Here is a 20,613-nt window from a genome sequence, read left to right as displayed (position 1 = left end):
GTGTGTGTGGCGTTGCGTGTGTGTGTGGCGTTGCGTGTGTGTGTGGCGTTGCGTGTGTGAGTGGCGTTGCGTGGGTGAGTGGCGTTGCGTGGGTGAGTGGCGTTGCGTGGGTGAGTGGCGTTGCATGGGTGAGTGGCGTTGCATGGGTGAGTGAATGGTTAGCTGTTGCTTATGCGACGTATAGCACTTAATACTAAAGTAGGCAGACCTTCTTAGCCTTTGTGAGAATAATAGCAAAATAAAAATAAAAACCAGATCAAGTCAAGGACGCAAACGGCACCATGCTATTGTTTATTTACTCAGATGATTTGCATAAAAATGTAACTTGTGAGCACGTTTCTCTAACTCTCCAATAATCCCATTACAACACTTTGTACAAATGAGATTGGGACTCATCCTTCCGAAGTCGAGAAAAATGTGCAACGCTGTGTTGAAGTTAATTTTTTTAATTAACAAAATGCAAATAATGTGGAGAGATTTCAAGTGATTCAGGAATGGGCGCCCTTGTAAAGAGAAAGTACGGCCGGCCTGGGCAGTGATAGGGGAGGAGGGAGGAGAAATGCGAGTCACGGCAGCAGCAGCCTTTGATGTGCCTGCCGGCCGGCCGTGAATAATTAGGGGGTGAGAAATGCGCTCGGAGGGCTGCCTTTGATGTGGTAATGCGAGGCAGGCAGGCAGGCGGCTGGTGGCATTGTGCACGCGCTTTTTAGGGCTTGCGCAAGCGCAATGACCTAAAAAGCACATGCACTTGAAGGAATCGCCAGTGGAATCGCCAGTGGATAAACACTGGATAAGCCCCTATAGAGCTTCGCCAGCTATGCGCTGAAGCGCATCAGCAGGCGAGCCCTAAAAACGGACCCACACACTAACCTGTCAGACAAGACCATCGGCTAACAGCAAGAGGGGAATGTTATCTGGTTCCCTTTCTGGTTCTCATTTGTATGCCAGGTTACCCGAGCTGTACTCCTTGCCTTCATATTTCTATTTAGGTCTCGTTCAGGTGCCTGCCTTATTTCTCCCTCCTCTGCGAGTTTTGCATTCAAAAAGGACTTGTTTAAGGCTGTTTCCTCTGTCACATATTGGCGAGATTCATTGCCAAATGAAGAGCAGACTTCATTATAAAATGCATATGCAATTGCTCCATTGGTGTACGGTTTCCTTTTTGTCTTTTTTTCCGGGCCTGATTTTCCTTATTAAAAAAATGTGTTAAATGTTTCTGCTTTTAAGGATTTGTATTGCTATGTTGTTCGAAAGACGTGGGGGGTCGTTTTCACTATCTTTGGGCTGAGGAGGGGAGCAGGCACACGCACTTTGTCTCACCTGCTGCTGGGGCTCTGACGCTGCTCGTTCCCCCTGCCGCCGTAGTTTCCAGCTCCACGGCCGCAGCTGGGGGGAACTACAGCTCCCAGCAAGCCTTGGGTGGAGTTTCCGGTCCCGCCCACACATCCACAGGATCAGCGCGCCCGGAGGCGCTCAAATTGAGGAAGCTCCCACGGAGGAGCGGGGGTCGTTTTCACTATCTTTGGGCTGAGGAGGGGAGCAGGCACACGCACTTTGTCTCACCTGCTGCTGGGGCCCTGACGCTGCTCGTTCCCCCTGCCGCCGTAGTTTCCAGCTCCACGGCCGCAGCTGGGGGGAACTACAGCTCCCAGCAAGCCTTGGGTGGACTTTCCGGTCCCGCCCACACATCCACAGGATCAGCGCGCCCGGAGGCGCCCAAATTGAGGAAGCTGCCTCCGCGTCGCGGACGCCGGGCGAAGCCCGGGCAAAGGGCGGGCCCTCTGTGGCCCTCAGAGGCACGAGGAGGCCGGGACGGGCCACCCCACTTAGCTCCATCATAAGAGGAGGTACAGATACATTTTACCTTATTCATTATTGTGTACGAACTACCCTGTGTCGCTATCGGGCCTTTGGAGTCCTGTCATCATGTCTATTTGGGATGAGCTTAACGCCGTGTGTGGTACAAACTATGCCCCTGACATATCAACTCCCCCCACAGTGTGGAGCGTGACTGACCCCAAAAACTGTACTATCCAGGATGTACTTTTATCCCCCGAAACAACTCTGTTTCAAACTAATACACTGCCCCGGGAGTCACCCAGTAATAGGAACAACGAGGTGATTCCATTAAATATCGATCAAATGTGCTGTAGCTCCCCATCTTTCCCCGCAAATCGAACTTTATCAATGCCATATAATGCGGGTACTACATTAAATGACTCTGTTCTCCCCCTCCAATCGACCCTACTGGTCCAAATTGAGCGATTGTTGAATACAGCTCTATCACCCCTGTTCACTAAAATTAAGGATCTGGGAGACAGGTTGACTAGCGTGGAAAAAATAGTAAAGAGGATCTATCCATCATCTGAAAATGCTGCGGTTTCCCCACGTTCTACGCTCTCTACCAACTCTGACAGGCCTAAACCCATTGAACATAGGAAAGCACGAACAATTGACTCTTCTCTGAGCACACCTATCCCAAGGGGCCGTAACGACACTTCTAAGCCCACTCGTGCCCCTTTTAAAGCTCCTAGGTTTCCTCAAGAAAGAAGGCGACAAATTAATTTACCCCCCGAAGCTGCCCCCTACGTGACTGTTCTTTCCGGGGTCCCTGAACTTCGACAGGGCAGACTAGAAACAAGCGAGGAGCTGCTAAATAAAACAATGTTTTGGCTTAACAACAATAGACCGCTCCCACCAGCCCAAGATGGCGGAATCCTGAGCGTCAGGAGGGTGGGGTGGCTAGGCATGTCGCTCAAATACATTCCGGGAGACCTCATATTAATCAGATTTAAACACAGAAACATTGTCCCCTTTTTAAGATTTTCTCAGCCAAAACCTGGAGATGGCTCTATTTCTACCTGGGATTTATTTGATTTTTACCCTGGCCCCAGAGTATTCAACAATAACACTTGCTGAAAGGGGGCTCTGTCTACCATGTGTTATTACTTTTCATCAGATTGATTTTAGCTTGCTTTAAATAACTGAGTCTTATACTCGCATATCAAAAAAGGAAAAAGCTTAATTTGTTCCTAATAATTGTATTTATGTATTTTGTCGTACATGGTATGCTATTTCTGTGTATTTTACCAAATTTAGGAAATCTTTGCAAGGCTCATTGTAAATATACTGTTTGGTTCCCCGGATCTTTATTTTTTAAATTGTATCATTTGTACTGTCGTATGTTTTTTTTATTTTTGCTATGCATGCTTGTATGATATTCTTTGAAATATCGAATAAAGCTTATTTGATTTGATTTGAGACGTGTGTAGTCAAAAGTTGAATCTGCACTGGTAATCCCCTCCACTGTTCTAAACTCCCTGCTCAAGTAACCCTGCCTAAATCATGAAGGTAGGTAATCTGTGAAAAGATTTTCATCTTTGAGGTGTCACAAATTTGAGGCAATCTGTGTTTGTAAGTACTATTCAAGATTTCACTATGATCGAGTTGTCCATTAAAAAAGATCCGTGCTAACCTTTGCTTTTGAAAGGTTTTGTATTATCCATGGTTAACAAGGTTACCAGTATCAATGTTATGCAGCTACTGGCTAAACAGATAACAATCCTTAATTGTCTTAGTTAGAGCTGTAGCTAATGTGGGGGAGGGTGAGGGGGAGAGATGGACTTACTGCCAGGTGTTTTTGAGAATTTGTCAAATAATGTACTTATTAGAGGCATATCAGCCAGCCCTTGTTCTTCCTGTCACACAGATTTATTTGCAAGACCGCTTACTATGAGCATTGCCCAAGACTAGTCTGCATAACCTGTTAGTCCTGTACTGGTGCACTTAATGCTATCAATCTCTATCAAGGCTTTTCTCGTCAGTGTTTGCAGCCGGCCAATCCTTTAAGCCACAGAACTGACTGCACCTTATTCTACGTAAACTCAACCAGAGAAGAAAAGAACTGAACCAATATGACCATTTGGAACCCCCATCACCTTCAGCTCTTTAAAAGAAACCTTAATAAAGGAAAGAAAGCAATTAATGAAGGTGTGGCTGAGAGCACACTATTGAACTTGATGCAAAAGGTTCCACATGTTTTGTAAAGACCGCCAACCATGTAGCCCAATATATATACGCTCCAAGATGGCCAGATTGCTTAGGATCTCTTTCATAGTATTTACTTCCTTTGAGGGGATACTGGGAGGGGATCTCCTTTGATTTAATTCTTCACTTTTGCCACTACAGAATTCTGCCTCCACCTTTTATCCCTCTAGGGATTAGGGCAATGGCTCTGGAAGAGAGGACAATCATTAGATTAAAGCTTTTGCAATGTAGCTCAAAGGTGCTTCCATGCCAGGGGTCTTCAGGCATGTCCACCGCAGAGGGAAGCAGCATGAAGTCAGAGCTGAGGAGTTTGGAATGCGTGAATCTCCAACGATGTGTTCATAATCAACAAATAAAGGATTTACCGTGGTGTACAGGTTATTAGAACCCTAAGTAGAACACTGGGAGCCCAACATCATGTTAGCCAGTTTTATGCTTGACCAGGACATGTTCTTTGACTAACAGATTCATGTCTCCATTGCATAAGGTATTTTTATCTCCTAAACCTATACCAGTTATCTCCCCTATGTTTTCTTAGTGTCATTTTTTTGTCGCATTGGTCCTCCCTTTTTAGTATCGGAACCAAGCTGGATTACTTGATATTTTGCCTTTCTCGCTGTTTTGTCTACTCATTTCCATTGTCCATCTATCGGACTTTTCTTCCCCTGCTTTCCTCTCTCCTGCCAGGCTCTTAGGTGTTTCCTTATATGGTCATTTGAGTGTTCCCTCACATTCACTTTATGGAACTCTGACGGGCCAATGTTCCTAGTGACCGTTGGAGGGCCATTTGAGGATGAAGTAAGATCCTGTCGTGATTATCTGCACGTAAAGATTAAAACCTTAAATCAGTTTGATGACCGCACTGTAGCTGCAAAGAGTGCTGGAGGCATTGAGGGGCGTTCTTTCTAGATGAGGCAGAGCAGATGTTGTTCATGATGGTGGAAGCCGGGGTGAAGCCGGCCTGGGAAGGGGAGCGAAGCAGCAACCGGGGCAGCCACCAGTATACCGGCTGTTTCTATTGAGCAGAGGTACACAGTGTGACACTTGGGGGTAAGGGAGTTTGTGGGAATGTTGCTAACCACCCTACTGCTTTAATCTGAGGTAATTTTGGTCGTCAATTTCCACTTTTGGGCCCCCATTGCATCTTGGGCCCGAGACCTATATTCCCTGATGTGCTGGCAATAACTTTAAATTAAATCTGTAAACGCAAAAGGGCCGTTTGCTCCTTTTTATTAAGTATTTACACCACTCTGCAAGCAGTAAGTAAAGGGGGTAGCTATCATAAGTTGTATACGCAGGTAAGTAAGGTATTGAAGGGTTGAGATACACTCTAGAGTGCGTTAAAATAACCAGTTGACCATCGAGGTTGCATAATGTGCTTTACTATACAGTGCTTAATACCGGTCACAAATACTTTTTAAAGCTTTGCATACTTAATGACTCCTACTGCTCATGCGGGTACCTCAGCAGTAAAAGCCCTGCATGCTATGTTGGGTACATGCGGCTACCGAGTGATGCAATTCACTGGCCTGACTTGCCCTTGCACCCACATCCTGAGGATACTCTAAACTTTCTGTTGCCAAAGCGGCTCAGGAGCCATGTCTAAGCTGCCGACAGAGCACCAGGAGGAAGCGGCTACCACATTATAACACGTCGGATGAAGTTCAATCGAGGTAAGGTAGGAAGAGGGGAAGTTCCGCCATTAATCAGTGGGGTGCATTCACCGCCGCCCCATTTCTTCATCTACTATTGTCTAAGCCTGCCTATTCAAGCAGCTACAGTACGAGGTTATTCCATCTGAGGACATAGCGAGGGTCAGGGAAGTCCATGCTCTCTAACCTCATGTATGCTGTAAGTGCTGACGTCACCTTGTGTCTGACATCAAGGCTCCAAATTATGCATAACACTGCTGCTCATTAAGTTTGAAAGCGCTTTTTGCTTCACGCGCCAAACCCATCACCCACAGTGTGTAACCTGTAACCTTCTACATTACATTCGAGTTGGCCAAAATATAAACTTGCATTTCTATTTTTCATTATAATGCCACAGAGCAGGTAACCTCGTGCTTGGGTTCTCGGACTGAGTGAACTTGTTTAGAGCAATTCCATTTCTTCAGTGGATGCGATGACGCCAAAGATATGACTTTGACCTTAAACGAACACCAAGGCGAACACTGGCTTGGAGATTTTTCCATTCCTTCTTTCTTTTTAGAAATATGGTCTTGTAGTTTTTTTAACTCCTGACTTTTATTGTAAAAAGTATTTATACACCATGAAACTGAAGCACATTGTTGTAAAGGTAATTTTTTCCACATGAGGCTCGCCAGGTCTAGACTGTCCTTTCAGAGGTTGAACATGTGTTGAAGATACACAATAAAGAAGCTATTGTGCCACTCTCTTTTACTAGCTGTAACATGGTTATTCTTTTCCTTTACAGCATGAGATCTACGGCTTGGCAAAAAAGAGCAACCTTACCGAGCTGCAGGTGGAAAGGTGGTTCAGGAGGAGGCGGAACCAGGACCGGCCCAGTGTGCTCAAGAAATTCCAGGAGTCCTGGTGAGTTGCCTGTCCCAGTGGTGGTTGTCTGAAGTACCAAGATGTTATAGACAGTAGAGAAAGCCAACATGTGACACACAAGCTCTAATAATTACGGTTTTGTGGAATCACCATGTAGTGTATTTGGTATTTAAACTGAACACTCTGTTTTAGAACTTACAATGTAGTCACTTCGAGGGTGCAGTGAGTCGGTAGCTTGGAGAGCATGGGTACTCGCAAACATTTGCTATGGGGCCATAAAGTATGGTCTGTGGTGTGACCGACGGCCGCACTGATGCCTGCGTGGAGGCGGTACTGGGTCACGGATTGTGTAAGGACATCTAATGAAATGTTAAGCGGGCAAGCATTTATTTGCAGGTAATAAATACTTGCCTGTTTATTTTTATTTTTTTTTATTCTGTAGATTAGTGCTCAGCAACTAGACAGCAGCTCGTGCATCTGTTCATCAAGGGCACCCCATGTAAAGGTCAAGAGGGCCACAAACGGCCTCCAGGCTGTACTTTGAGTATCACTGTTGTAGAGCCTACATTGTCTGCTGTTAATAAGCCCTGAAAAACTCAAAAGGTTTGCTTTTCTCCATATAAATACCATTTGCTTTATATAATCAGTCACCCAGACAGACTGTTAGCATTGCCCTGTCTGCACAATATGTGTGCTCCATTCAGACAGGCATAGGCAGCCTGTGCACTGTACTGTCTTGTACTTTGAGTAAACATACACAATGAAAATGTTGTACTATATATTTTTTAAAGTAAGAAGTTGAGGGTGCGGCCAAGATGGTGGATGAGTAGGAAGCAGTTTCCTATGCTCTGCTTTGGCTTGCGCTGATTGGCTTGATCTCCGACCAATCCACTGAACCCTGTGGCTGCATTTCAGGTTGGCGGGTGCCCCACCCTCTCAGTTACTGGTGGAATTGCCCCAGGAGAGGCAGTTTCATATGAGCCATGGAGCTGGGAGTGAATGTGCGGCTCCCTAAGATGGAAGCCCAAAGAGCAGAGGCATAAGAGTGTGTCGCCACAGTGGCAGAACCTTGCAACAGGCACACTGTATACCCAGCAGAGCTATGACAACCGGTGCTCCCAAGGCCCAGCTTCTGAGATACTGGTGTTGCGGCTGGGGAGTAGCGAGTGGGGGCAGAGTGCAGAGAATGGTCAACCTGAGGTTGAGCAGGGCGATCCAAGTGGTGGCCCTGTGGATCGACAAAGTCTCCAAGCACAAGAAGAGAGTGAAATACACAGAGTGTAAAGCTGTAATCAGAAACTACAAGAGGCCTCCTGTTTGACAGACTAGTGCAATGCTGGCTGGAGACACTCCCCATGGCGAATAGTGGTGTCCTGAGGCCCTGGTTCCTGTGGATAGAGGCATGACCGGTTCTAGGCCCAGGCTCCATCAAGAGTAGCCCCATTTATGTCCAAGTTGGACCTGATCAGAAGTTAACGGATTCAGGCGTCAGGTCCCGCTGAGTGCAGGAGCAAAATCAAAGTGGGAGCAATCAGTCAAGGACTTGCAATTAATACCCCACAACAAAAAACGGCCACGGCAAAAGCTGCCGCCAAAATCCTGACCACTAGACATGAGGAAAAGGTAGCGGAGCAGGAGGGGACAGTCACAAATATCAGACCTAGTCCATCGTTCTTATAGTGTTCAAGATCTTACTGAACAAGCCAGACAAAAAATATTCTGTGGGATAGAAACCACAGAACCACCAGGCCCTCCTCGGGAGCAACCCATCTGCCAGACATTCAAACAGGAGTGCGTTTCTGCATAAAGGGAAGAGATCATGATAGCCGCCAGGCATAAATAAGAGTTCTCCTGAGATGGGAAGACATTCTCTTCTTTCAAAGAGTGTACCCCATAACGCTACAAAAAAGAAGGCAGATCCTCCCTGTATTTGACTTCCTTCGAATTCAACAGATCGAGTACAAAGGGGGCCACCCATTCCGTCTCGTTTTTGAATGGCAGGAAAATGCAGATTGCATCCCTAAAACAAACCAAATAATTCCCCGGACAGATTTTTGCAGCAGGCCCCAATAAAACCGACGGGATGGCTATTCACCTTAGCAAGGACTTGCAGGGTGCAATGATCAGGTAGTGGGGTAGAGAAATAGTAGGATGTTCGCCATTATAGTCTGGCAAGGTCATCACCTTGACACTATGGTTTTGACTATATGCTCCTAAAGTACCCACATAATCCGGTCTCCAAAAAGCTCTGGAGGAGGCCCTCCAAGAGGCTCAAGGAGACTTTATGATTGGAGGAGACCTAAATGTAGTGATGGATACGACATGACACAGGTCAAGCCAAACACAAGTAGGCCAAATGAGTCCTTTTCCACCCCGACACACTATCCTGGCTAAAGCAATTTGGCATCTCTGATACATCGGAAGGGCAACATTCCACCATCACTGACTCCACCCATTCCTCTGCTGAACATGAAACCTGGGCTTGTATCGATCACTTTCCTGGTCAGAGTGGCTCCAGAACAAGGCTACAGCTAGTGGACACATGTCACGTTCTGATCACGCCCAATATGATGACCCTGCAATCCCCAAGAGACCTTTATCCTTCTAAAGGACAGAGACTAAGGAATGCTGGATTATATTGCAAATCGATGGTGAATGACATTGATAAATATATTGCCAACTTCCTTGATGAGAACAAAGTAAAGGTAGTAGTTAGGAACTGTCTTGCATACAGCGAGATACAATAGAGAATAGATAAGTGGTGTAACTTGGAGGCTCAACTGGTAGAGCTTGAGAATGTGCATAAGAAAACACATTTCCAGAAAATATGGTGAAAAGTGGTGGCTGTGAGGGCCCAACTGAAAGCATCGGACATGGGTGAAGCAAAATACATACTCCTGAAGAAAAAACAACTGTATTTTGTTGGCAGCAGTGGATCTGTCAAATAGCTAGCCTGCAAACTACGAGCAAAACGGGTTCATCATAGGATTACATGTGCAAAATAAGGAAGGGATACTTCAGCATTCCGAACAGGAGAACGTGGAATCATTCCGGTGGTTCTACAAGGATCTCTCTGCTCAGGAGGAGATCTCAGCCTCTGAGATAGAGAAGTGCCTGCAAAACATGTGAATCTCTAGGCTTACATCTGAGCCAGCCCTCCCCTTAAAGAGCCTATACAAGTTAGTGAAGCCATCTCGGCTATAAGCACCTCCGAACAAAGCCCCCGGGACAGACCATTTCACATCTGTTTTTATAAAAGTTTTGATACCTCTGAGGCAGAGTTTTAAACACCCGCAGTTGGAGTTGAACAGACCAGGAAAACCATTCACCTCACTTGGCGGAGTGTGACTGTCGTCCGCTTCCTGATGCTCCGTTTTGCCTGTGTGGTGCTTGTGGAAGGACCTGATTCTAGTGTTACACCGAACTGTTGTCTACCTGAACTACTGTCACATTAAAAAAAAATCCTCTTTAGCATCCCTTCTGATGCTTGCCTCCTCTTTTCAGTTTCTTCCTCTTGCCTGGGGGCATCACCTTCTCACAGGAGACCGACAACCAAAGACTGGCTATGTTCGAGCGATTCTTGGGGAAGGACATGTACCTTCACACTACCAGTATTTTCTGGGTTGCACTTTTGGGTTTGCAACCTGTCCCTGATTGCAAGAGCAGGATTCTCCTAATGCGACATGTACTGCTTTGGTTTCATGAGAAACCGTACCTAGCTTCCAAGGTGGGCTGTTGTGAATCAAAATGTATGACGAAACTCTTGCCATACCAGATACCCAATATCAAGCTCCGCTTTGATCTTGGTCATCTTGAACCTTGTTTACAGTAAAAGAAAGTACACAGACTAACCCCTCGAGCTCTCCTTCTGTTTGGTGTGTACCACGCTGCGCCTATTCCGCCACGAGTGGAAGAGTTCAGGAACCTGCGGTGACAATTGGGCACCTTGCGTAAGCAACACATTCAGACCCCACAGTCTAGCCAACATCTGGAATCCGCTTAATTTACAATGTTTGATGTTACACGAAAACTGTTCCATTTCTTTACTGATATTACTGAGGATGAAACTAATGATCTTACTTCTGATTCCCTGAGCGCTGTGGATCTACCATCAATCATGCACACCTCACGACTCTGCGCACCTTTGCAGCCCTTAAATGTCCTGCCTGACGCTGGCACTGCCAATTCCCGATGAGTACTTTAGTCCTCAGGAACACACATTCCGTCAGTCTTTAGATCTGCGCCATGGTATGCTATGGCTCAGTTGTGGAACCGCGTATAGAGATGGCCTTGGGCCCACCTTCTAAGTAAATACATTCCTGTCCCAGTTAGTCACTGTAACAACTTCAAGTTCGACCAAATCTCGTTCTTCGGGACCCCTACTTTCCCACCTCGGTCTTCGTCCCTAATCTTTCTCATTATGTCTGAGGTACCTTAAATGTGTCTTGACGCCAAGATGATGTAATGTAAATACCATTAACAAATGGCGTTCAGTACCTCCCTCCATTTGCTTTATGGTTATCAAATGTATGTTTCTACTTGGTGGAAGAAGCACGAACACCATGTTCCTTCCCAACGTCATGAAACAATAAGATGGCGGTTTCTTTATTCCGAGTAGTGTGATCTGTAGGTCACAGCTTCCGTTCATGGTGGACACTATTTAGCCTTTTCCTTTATATACTTTAGACAAAAATCACACTATGGGGCTGAGTCGCAAAGGATTGCTACACTCCTGCAGGGGGGGGCTGCACTCCTGCAGGGGGGGCTGCACTCCTGCAGGGGGGGCTGCACTCCTGCAGGGGGGGCTGCACTCCTGCAGGGGGGGCTGCACTCCTGCAGGGGGGGCTGCACTCCTGCAGGGGGGGCTGCACTCCTGCAGGGGGGGCTGCACTCCTGCAGGGGGGGCTGCACTCCTGCAGGGGGGGCTGCACTCCTGCAGGGGGGGCTGCACTCGTGACTGGGGGAACCGCACTTGTGGCGGGGGCGCACTTATGGCAGGACGTCCGCAATGAGTAACTGCAGAGTAGAGTCACTGCCACAAGTGTGGGCCCGCCGCTACGACTGCGTGGCCTCCACCATGAGTGCGGAGCAGCCGCGGCCTGTGAAGGTAAGAGCGGTGAAGCCGGGTTGGGGGTATTTGACAGACAACCACAAGGGATAATTAAATAATTACTTTTCCCTCCTCGTTGTCCGTTGAAATACCCCTCCCCAAACGAGGCCACCTCTCCTGCATCACCCCTCTTACCTGCACGAGTTGCGGCTGGTGCGGAGGCCCTTTGTGAATCGGTCCCTTACTATGTTAGTGCTAAGATACCATATTGTACCATAGGATAATCTGTTATTTACTACAGTGAATGGCAATAGGCCAAAAAATTACAGGTGAGCGAAGAGTAAAGGGAATGGGGAATATCCTACATTCTGAGAGCAAATGTACTGTGGTCTGTACTCGACCCCCAGAGCAGCCGGTCTCTGTTTAGTGCCTGTAATGCAGACTGGTTGAAAGTCGAGCTCTTCATTCCCCCCCTCCCCAGTATGAATCCAGACTGCCAGCAACAGGGATGGAAGAGCTCTGCGCTCCATTGCCGCTAGCCTCTCCGCATCCATCAGTTGCGGTTGGAAAGTGATAATATAAAGTGACTAAGTGCATCTTTTTTGAATAATGTATGCTGTAATTGGAACCTATAAAGCGATGTTCAATCGTTGCAATAAAGTGGCCAGTTGCGTAGCAGAGATTGATGATGGTGAGTGTGGTCCGCCCTGCAGTTTGGCAGTCTTCTCATTTTGCTTCCCATAGGCGCTGTTCATGGCACTCCAGATGTGCCGTTGGAGGCAAGGCACATTTGCTTATGTCTACAGCCACTCAACGGTTTCTATGTATGTATGTAGGTATTTATATATTGTGAAGTTAGCCAAAAGGTAGCAGAGCACTGTACAGGGTCAAAGGCAAAGAACAGTCAACGTGTGATTGGAGGAGAAGCTGGTATCTAAAGGTCAAGTGGACTCTTACTGCTTCGGGATGTAGTGCTCGCAAGAGAGGCATGTCTTCCATTCTTTAAGGAGACAAGTCTTTCTCTCCTTGCTAAGCATGAGCAGGGTGGGTGGCAGTCCTGATGGATGGATAGATGTTGTTGGTAGTCCTGGGTGCATACATGGAGAAGGCCTGGGGTGCCTTGTGTTTTTCTATCTTTCAATCTGTCTCCAGTCTAACCGTGTTCATGATCCAGGTGTACCGGGTGTCGCCAGAGATGTTAAACTTGTCAGCCTGGCGATACGGATGCTTTTTCAGATGGCTTGCTTATTAAAACAAACACTCCTTTAATTAATAGCTAATTAAAATAAATACACATTTAAATACACTTAAACGATTTTCATTACCACGTTCTGTAACTGGTTGTATTATTATTAAAGGTAATCTCCAGATGTTTAATTATTATTTGCAAATAACTCACGTCTCTGCCTGTGAGACGTTAAAAGGGTGTTTTCTTCAAAGCCTCAAATTGTATCCCGAGGGAGGTTCAGGATGCTGCGTGCTTTTGGACGATTTGTTCATTTAGCTATGAATTTTTTTTTAACCCTATGTGACCTTAGCCCATCCCAGGCTATTAGGTGGATCCCGGGAAAACAAGGCAGTCTCTTCACTCGAGAACTTTGGGTGAATGGTGTGATTGATCATTTGATGATGGCCACCACTGGTCAGGGTCATGTTGGAGTCTGAGTTTTGTGAAGGGCGAGCCGTGAGACGGGTCAGTTTTATTACAACCATGAGATAGAAATATGGACTTCTTAGCTGCTAGCTTGTGAAGCAGGGCAGTAGATAAGCGGTGATGACCGGGTGCGTAGGGCAAGTAGTAGGTCTTCGTCAGTTCTAGCAAGGTTGGAGTCCATGGTCCAGCTTCAAGAATGTGGCTGAAAGAGATTAACTGTCTGGTCTGGAAGGTGAGACTGGAAGACAGAAAGCCCCTGTGGCATGGAGGGATGCAGGATGGAAGGCTGCAGTAATTGTGTGCAGGTGTGTGGCAGATCAGGCAATCGGTGCATGGGAAGTGATGGGATGCCAGGGCCGTATGTGACAGAGGATGATATGGAGATCAGGGTACAAGAGAAGAAGTAGTAGAGTGGAATCCTGTGGGGAACAACATGCCCATGGATGGTCCACGGCAGAGGAGATTCAGGCCTGCGAGGGAGAGGTTGTGGATCATTGTAAAATTGTTCATGGGTCGAGTGGAAGGTAGTGTTGTCTGCATCAGAGCTATAGAGTGAGGCTTTTCTCTGCAATATCCTCCTTCGTCCCCTGCGCAAGAATGGAACGATAATAACTAAAACGGGGGGTCGGGCATGGAGGGGTGTTGCAGGGGCCCAGGGAGGAGCTGGGGGGGGCAGAGATGTCTTGGGGGTGCAAGGGCCCAGGGCAAGATGGCGTTGGTAAAGAAGTTCTCAATGTCAACAGAAGAACTAAAACGGCTCAGGACATTAAACACACAAATTGGGAGTGGCTATCTCGGCTAGAAAAATATATATTTGATTAGCTGATGAGAAAGAGTCCTCCTAATGTAAGGCGAAAGCAGAGGTCTATATACACTTTAAAGGTAAAATGTCCATCACCGAAATATGTGGTTTTGAAATGATGGCACTGGTAAAAGGAGTTTAAAAGGGTAAGTGAACTGGATTACTAGCCTGAACATTTTAAGGCAAGGCTTAGTTACTTCCCGTCATGGAGTCATCATTGAACATTTTAGCTGGTAGAGAGAATGATGGGTCTGGATAGACCGATGTAGCATACATTCACACAAGTACACTTGGGAGCCTTTTGGAGACCTTCACTAATGAAGTGATGTTGAGTTTGGTTTATTGAATTGCTGAAGGCCCCTTTTGATTATGTAGAGCCGACTACTGGCAGCATACCCAGTCCTGATGGAGAGTGGTAGAAGTCCCTGAATTCAGTGTTGGTCATGCTAGCTGCTGCATTTACAGTCTTGGACAGAGGAATGGAAATTAACTATCTGGCATTGAGATAAGAACTGCAATAACTGCGTGATGGGGGCATAATTTAGTCCACTAAGGCATCTGAGTGGTTACGTCCAGGCGTTATGGCAGCAAAACCTAGTGCCCAAGTGGAAATATGCTTAGGTGGAAGGGGTTTAAGGAAGTCTCTGAGTTGATTGCACCCAATATCAAAGAGATGTTGTCCACAACAGGGAAAGCATAAATGTTCTCCACTTTAGATCTATCTAACACTTACCACAAGGTATTCCTATATATGCACAGTTTAGGAATGTAACCTCATTTGTGACAACACTGAGCCTGTAGGTTCTTATGAATTCCATTTCGATCGACATCTCCCTCAGCGCGTTTTCAACCTGTGATGGGGAAAGTTGTTTGAGGATGAATCTGTTTGTAAACTTCCAAGATGACATCTTGGTATCAACAGATTTGGAGGATCATAGTTATTATAGTATGTGTATTAAAGAAATGTAGGTGTTCAGGGATAACTGTCAGTGCAGAGAAGTGCAGATTTGCGTTCAAGGAGCATGAGCACATGGTACGCACAATTCAGGACATTGTGTGAAGCTCAAGCTAAGGTCTGTAAAGGCTACTGAGAAAGCACCAAGCCTGATTAATAAAGTACAACTGCATTCACTTTTGGGCATGGTGGGGTACAGTACCACGTAGATAAACCATTTTTCAGACCGAATCAAGGAAAGAAGGGCATTCATTAACAAATACCAAATACAACTGATCAGAGAAGCATGAAAAGGCTTTTCAAGAGGTCAAATGGTCTGTCGTCAATGCAGTGACTTTAAACCATTAACCTCCAATATAATTGTAATGTTAAATCCAATATAATTAATTGTAACTGGTGCTTGTGGGTTAAGTGCTGTCTTAATGCTGGGAAGGAAGGACGTTGACTGAATGATCATGCTTGCATCATGTACATTTAGGAGTGCTTAAAGCTCTTGCTTGATAATAGAGAAGCAATTATGTTGGTGAAGAGCTGCTCATTTCAAGGCATTTATTTGGGCAACTAGTTTTGAGGTCTGAACAGATAACAAGTGACTTGTGGATAAACAAAAGGGACAGGGAAGGCTACTCCACATAAAGCTAAATGGCTATATTATTTGCAGGAGTGCACCTTTCTACTGAAATGTGTCAGGCAGTTGCAATGTCAGTGCAGACTATTAAAGGTACCAATAGATGACGGGATAGATTCTCAAGAGGCAGAGGATGTGGTCAGGGATGTGCCTAGAAAATGGTCCTCTAGAAAGAGTTTGTAAACTCGTGGTACCTAAATGGCTTCAAGACGGGTGAATGGAGTTGTTGACTGAGTAGCATGGAGGAATGACAGCCATAAAAAGGAAATCAAGATCAGACAGATTAGTGGTTGGGTGTGGACTGGGGAATTGAAAGGTGAGTGAGGAATTTCATACCACGTACCATGAGTGACAAGAAGCTTGTCATAAGTAGAATACCAGTTGTCCCATTCATGGACAATTTGTAGATGGTAATTTGCCTGAAAAGTATTTACTTGTTGTGAAGGATGGTTATTCTAAATGGCCAGAGGTCATCACAACGGCCCTCAATATACTTCAGAAGTTATGAAGGAATTTTTCTAACTGAATGAGCAAAACGTAACCAAGCAGCATTATACCGTCCTTAGAAGAATAGTTTTGTTGGCTGCTTCAACCTTATCCTGGGTGGTTGTTTGCAGCTGGTGCTTCAAATAGTCTGAAGTGGGAAGATGAAGTGTGGAACTATGAATCAGATCATACTTTACAATAGTTGTCTCTCCATTCTTTTTTGCATGCAAGGTTATCCTACTCGAAGGTTTGTAAATATTAGATGGGGAAAGTGGTATAAGCTCTAGGAAAGATTTGAAGTTGCACGTCATTAAAGAAACTACATCACAATGCACTAGCAGTCCACAAACTAGCTACCTCTCCTATCACGTGGTGACTTTATGCTTTTCTTTTACCCTCTAGAGCAGTGGTTCCCAAACTTTTGACTCCTGAGGACCCCTATTGAGTCACCACTGGAAGCCGGGGACCCCCAAGCAATTTGTATGAGTTAAATTTCAAACATTAAGACAGTAATTCGAAAAAAATGCACACGTGTGCACACAAAACAAATACTCAAAGTACTAAGGGTTTTGGGGCCAGATGTACGACCATTTCATTTAGCGCCTCGCAATTGGCGACACATTGCGAGTGGCAAATTACGAGTCGCTAAATGAAATGTACAACAGTGTGTTTAACACTGTTTGGGATTCCCAATGGGGTCGCAAATTGCGAGGTTCATTAATATTAATGAGCCTCTTGCAATTTGCAAGCCCATTGGGAATGCCAGCCCTCCCAGCGATGGTGGCCTGCTGGGCTCTGCAGGCCACCATATCTCGGACTGCTTTTAAATAAAGCAGTTTTTTTAAAAAAATGCAGCCTGTTTACCATGCATTAAAAAAAAAAAGAAAATGAGACGTTTTCGTTTCATTTTCTAAGGGCAGGCAGAGGTCAAAAAATAATTTTGCATGCATTTGCAAAGGGGAAGGGGTCCCCTGTGGACCCCTTCCCATTTGCGAGTGCATTACCATCCACTTGAAGTGGGTGGTAATTGTGACTGTTTTGCGACCGCAAAACATTTGTATATGGTTTTGAGACTCGCTATTTGGAAGGGAATGCCCCTTCCAAATAGCAAGTTGCAAAACCTATTTAGAGAGTCGCAAACAAATTGCAACTCGCGAAATAGGCTATGTACAAGGCCCAATAGGTTTTTGCATGCGCAAACGAGTTCGCGAACCCGTTCGCGCATATAAAAACAGATCGTACATCTCACCCTTAGTATTTTATATTGAAGTAATAGCCCCTCTGTCACATGTATTTCATTTGTTTTATAGCATCTCTCATACCATTGTAGGATGTCAGAGCACTTTACATCACACACATATAGAGACATTGAATCATACATGTAAATCAGTGTGTATATAAAATGTTTAAAGAGTGCTTGGTCTGGAAAAGCACAAACTCAGGATTCAGAACATAACACAGTGGCTAGCATTGACTTTAACATTAAAAATGTATTTCCACCCAAATATATAATTTTAGCAGCATCAGGTTAATGAATAACTGGGACAAAATATAAGTTACTAACTGGTACTATGCAGTTTGCAAGCAGCTCTTTGATAACAGTTTATAGGTCCCTCTGCTAGATTACGATTGTCACTTATGAAGTGCACAGTAACAAAAAAAACTCTGTGACAAAAGCAGTAACCACGAACCTAGGCACATAAAATACTGCTTTTTAAGATGCATGTTTCACATTCTTTGCAGTAGGCACATTAACCCTCTGTGCTACATTAGTTTAAATCAAAGCTGCCACTGAACAAAATTCTCCTGCTCTCCAGCAGGTACATTAATCACTGGCATTCTCTTGACACTTTTATTGTTGCTGGAAAGCTGCTAATTATACAAGAAACGTTTCTGTGCTTTTAAAACTGTTGCCTACGGACCCCCTGGGAATGTGTCACGGACCCCTGGGGGTCCGTGGACCACAGTTTGGGAAACACTGCTCTAGAGCGCTCCACTGTATTTTGGCTAGATTAGGGCTATGGAAATACCACATACATAGATACATATGATACATATATACACAAGAATGCACAAAGCAAAAGGCACTGAATGCTAAATAAATATATTGTTCAAGACGTAAACCAAGAAAATGTTGTGTGTACAGTTCAAAACTAGTGATTGAGCTTGAATCAAGTATGGAGTCAGATCAATGGAAGGCGAAACAGAACAACGTGTTCCAAAGTGGCCACTGAAGGCTTATGATAACATAGTGGTGGCTATGGGAGGAGAGATGTGGAATGTACTATGGATACCTCCCTTCAGTCCAATATAAATGAAGCAGATACGTAGGTGACAGTGAGAAATGAGGAAAGGGGGATTGAAAGTTGTATGCTTAAAGGCTAAAGGGTAAAGAGGCAGCCTCTAAAATTTGAAGAGTGTGTTAAAATGATTGTTGGATGCATTGTGTTTTCACTAGCACTTGTACGATGTTTTAATGTATTTTCTCATGCAGCAGTATGGAGTTTATCATTTTGGGGAAGGGAGATGTGTTCTCTTCTATTAATGATGCTAAATAGAAAACCCTGGAATGTGACCAGTTTCCCATCTGGAATATTATCATTTGCACTCATTGGTGGACAGATGCCTATACTCTGTTGCTGTCTAGTTGGGGGATGCTAGGGTTTGCTGTAATTGGTGTTCCCATCATGTTGACTTATTGTACAGCATGTGTGGTCGTGGAGAGGGTCTGACCATGGTGTAAGAAAGGGTTGAGGGCTGCTTTGTCCAGGAGAGCGGTACTTTGGAGATAGACTGGGACTTTGGAAATATATTGCTCTACTGTGCTTGAGACGAGCCTGGTATAGCAATGACTGTGAGCTCAGAGCTGCCACATTAAATGTATCTTTCACTCAACTTGGAATTTTATAGAGGATTGTTCTATTAAACCCAGCACCATTATTTGACACGATGTGACCGCAAGTGTCAGAGTACAGAAAGACTTTCAAAGTGTTTTTAAACTTAGCATGGCGTGTGTCCGGGATTAAATAAGACAAAAGACATCCATGAGGTTCTGTGAGTGCATCTTTATTTGAAAATGCCATCCAAACTCTTACCACCCAAAACGTATGACTGCAGAGCATATACATACGTAGGATAAAGTTGTCTCCCTGGGTTTATAAAAGGCAGGGGGGGGTCTGGGGAGTTCCAGTGGCATTCAATTGCAATATCTTGTTTTGCAAACAGTGCCCAGGCCCAGCAAATTACAGTCGCCTCGGGCCCCCTCCAAATGTCCTCTAATAGTTCATACTGTGCTATTTGGAATGTGAGTGTAATCTGTGATCTGAGTACATGTGATAAAGTTGTAAAAATGTTCAACCTATACTGCACGATTTTTGGACAAGACAATATTACGTGGAAGCTGTCCACTTCATCTTCGTGGCATTTGGAGCATATAGGGAATTATCATTTCGGTGCTCTCCGCAGCCTCTGCAGCGACATGTATGCAGTGGGACAATATTTAAGCTGTAGGACCCAAAGACGGGGGTATTGGGTCCGATTGCATGGTGGCATTTTGGTGACCCTCCAGTCACTTTCATCTAAGGGGCCCAACGTTCCTTCCCACTTCTCTTTTAGTGGCAGAAAGAGGTCGGGTTCATTAAGCATGTATAGATATGTAAAATGTCTCCTATCCACAGTGGAACCATTAGGATAGTGTCCCCGTGTAAGTGTAAGGTGTGAAGTAGCTGCCGGAACCAGAAAACTGTGGTTTGGGAAGCTGAAACTCTATCGGCAGTCCTCAAAGCACTTCATGTTAGACCCCTTCCACACATCCCCCAGTGAAGAGATGCCTATATGATCACACCAATTATTCAAGACCCCAGCCCCTCCACAGGGGGGTGGTGTCCGGAGGGAGTTTGCGTTAGCACTCAGTCCAACGCTGAGCCGCCTGCCAAGCGAAGAGCACTGTCTTGGTCATAGCAGGTAGTGTGATCGGGATCAGCGTTCCATACCGCATATCTGTAATGTTGTTGCATCCCATTGAGGTGGTCTCTAATCAGAAGGCGGGTTCAGACCAACCCCTGTGTAACCAGTCATTTAGAACGAGAAGCTGTGACGCACAGTAGTGCCAACGTAGGTCAGCCATGCCCAGCCCCAGTCATAAGTGAATTGCATACATTTAAAAAAATGCGACGGGGGTTGGGTCAGCCATAGAAATGCTCGAATTTTAGTTTCCAGTGTGTGGAACTAGTTTTGTGGAATCCGTAGCGGGAAACTCTGTAGCGCGTACGGGAATCACAGTAGTATCATTATCTTAAACAGAGCTGCTCTCCCCAGGATATTAATAGGAAGTTTCACCAATTTTGTGAGGTCACGGATCATCTGGGAGAACCACCGTTTGGGGTTGAGGCTTCATGTTAGGCCAGGGAGGAAAGAAGTATGGATGCCAAGGTATTGGAAGCTACGTTTACGGTTTGGAAGTCTATCCTGCCAGT

The 20,613-nt window shown here is 45.4% G+C and overlaps 1 protein-coding gene across 1 annotated transcript in view; it reads left to right on the top strand.

Annotated features, from left to right (window-relative positions):
- The window catches only part of CERS3 (ceramide synthase 3), a 375,229-nt gene that overhangs the window by 188,735 nt on the left and 165,881 nt on the right, over window positions 1-20,613 (top strand). Inside the window, exon 3 of the mRNA XM_078683111.1 lies at window positions 6,484-6,602. Coding sequence (XP_078539237.1) covers window positions 6,484-6,602 — 119 coding nt within the window. The remainder of the gene's footprint in view (window positions 1-6,483; window positions 6,603-20,613) is intronic.

Source organism: Lissotriton helveticus, chromosome 3_1 (assembly GCF_964261635.1).
Source record: "Lissotriton helveticus chromosome 3_1, aLisHel1.1, whole genome shotgun sequence".
In the NCBI taxonomy this organism is placed as follows: Eukaryota; Metazoa; Chordata; class Amphibia; order Caudata; family Salamandridae; genus Lissotriton; species Lissotriton helveticus.
Note: the sequence above shows the minus strand (reverse complement) of the source record. Positions and strands in the feature narration are given on the sequence as shown.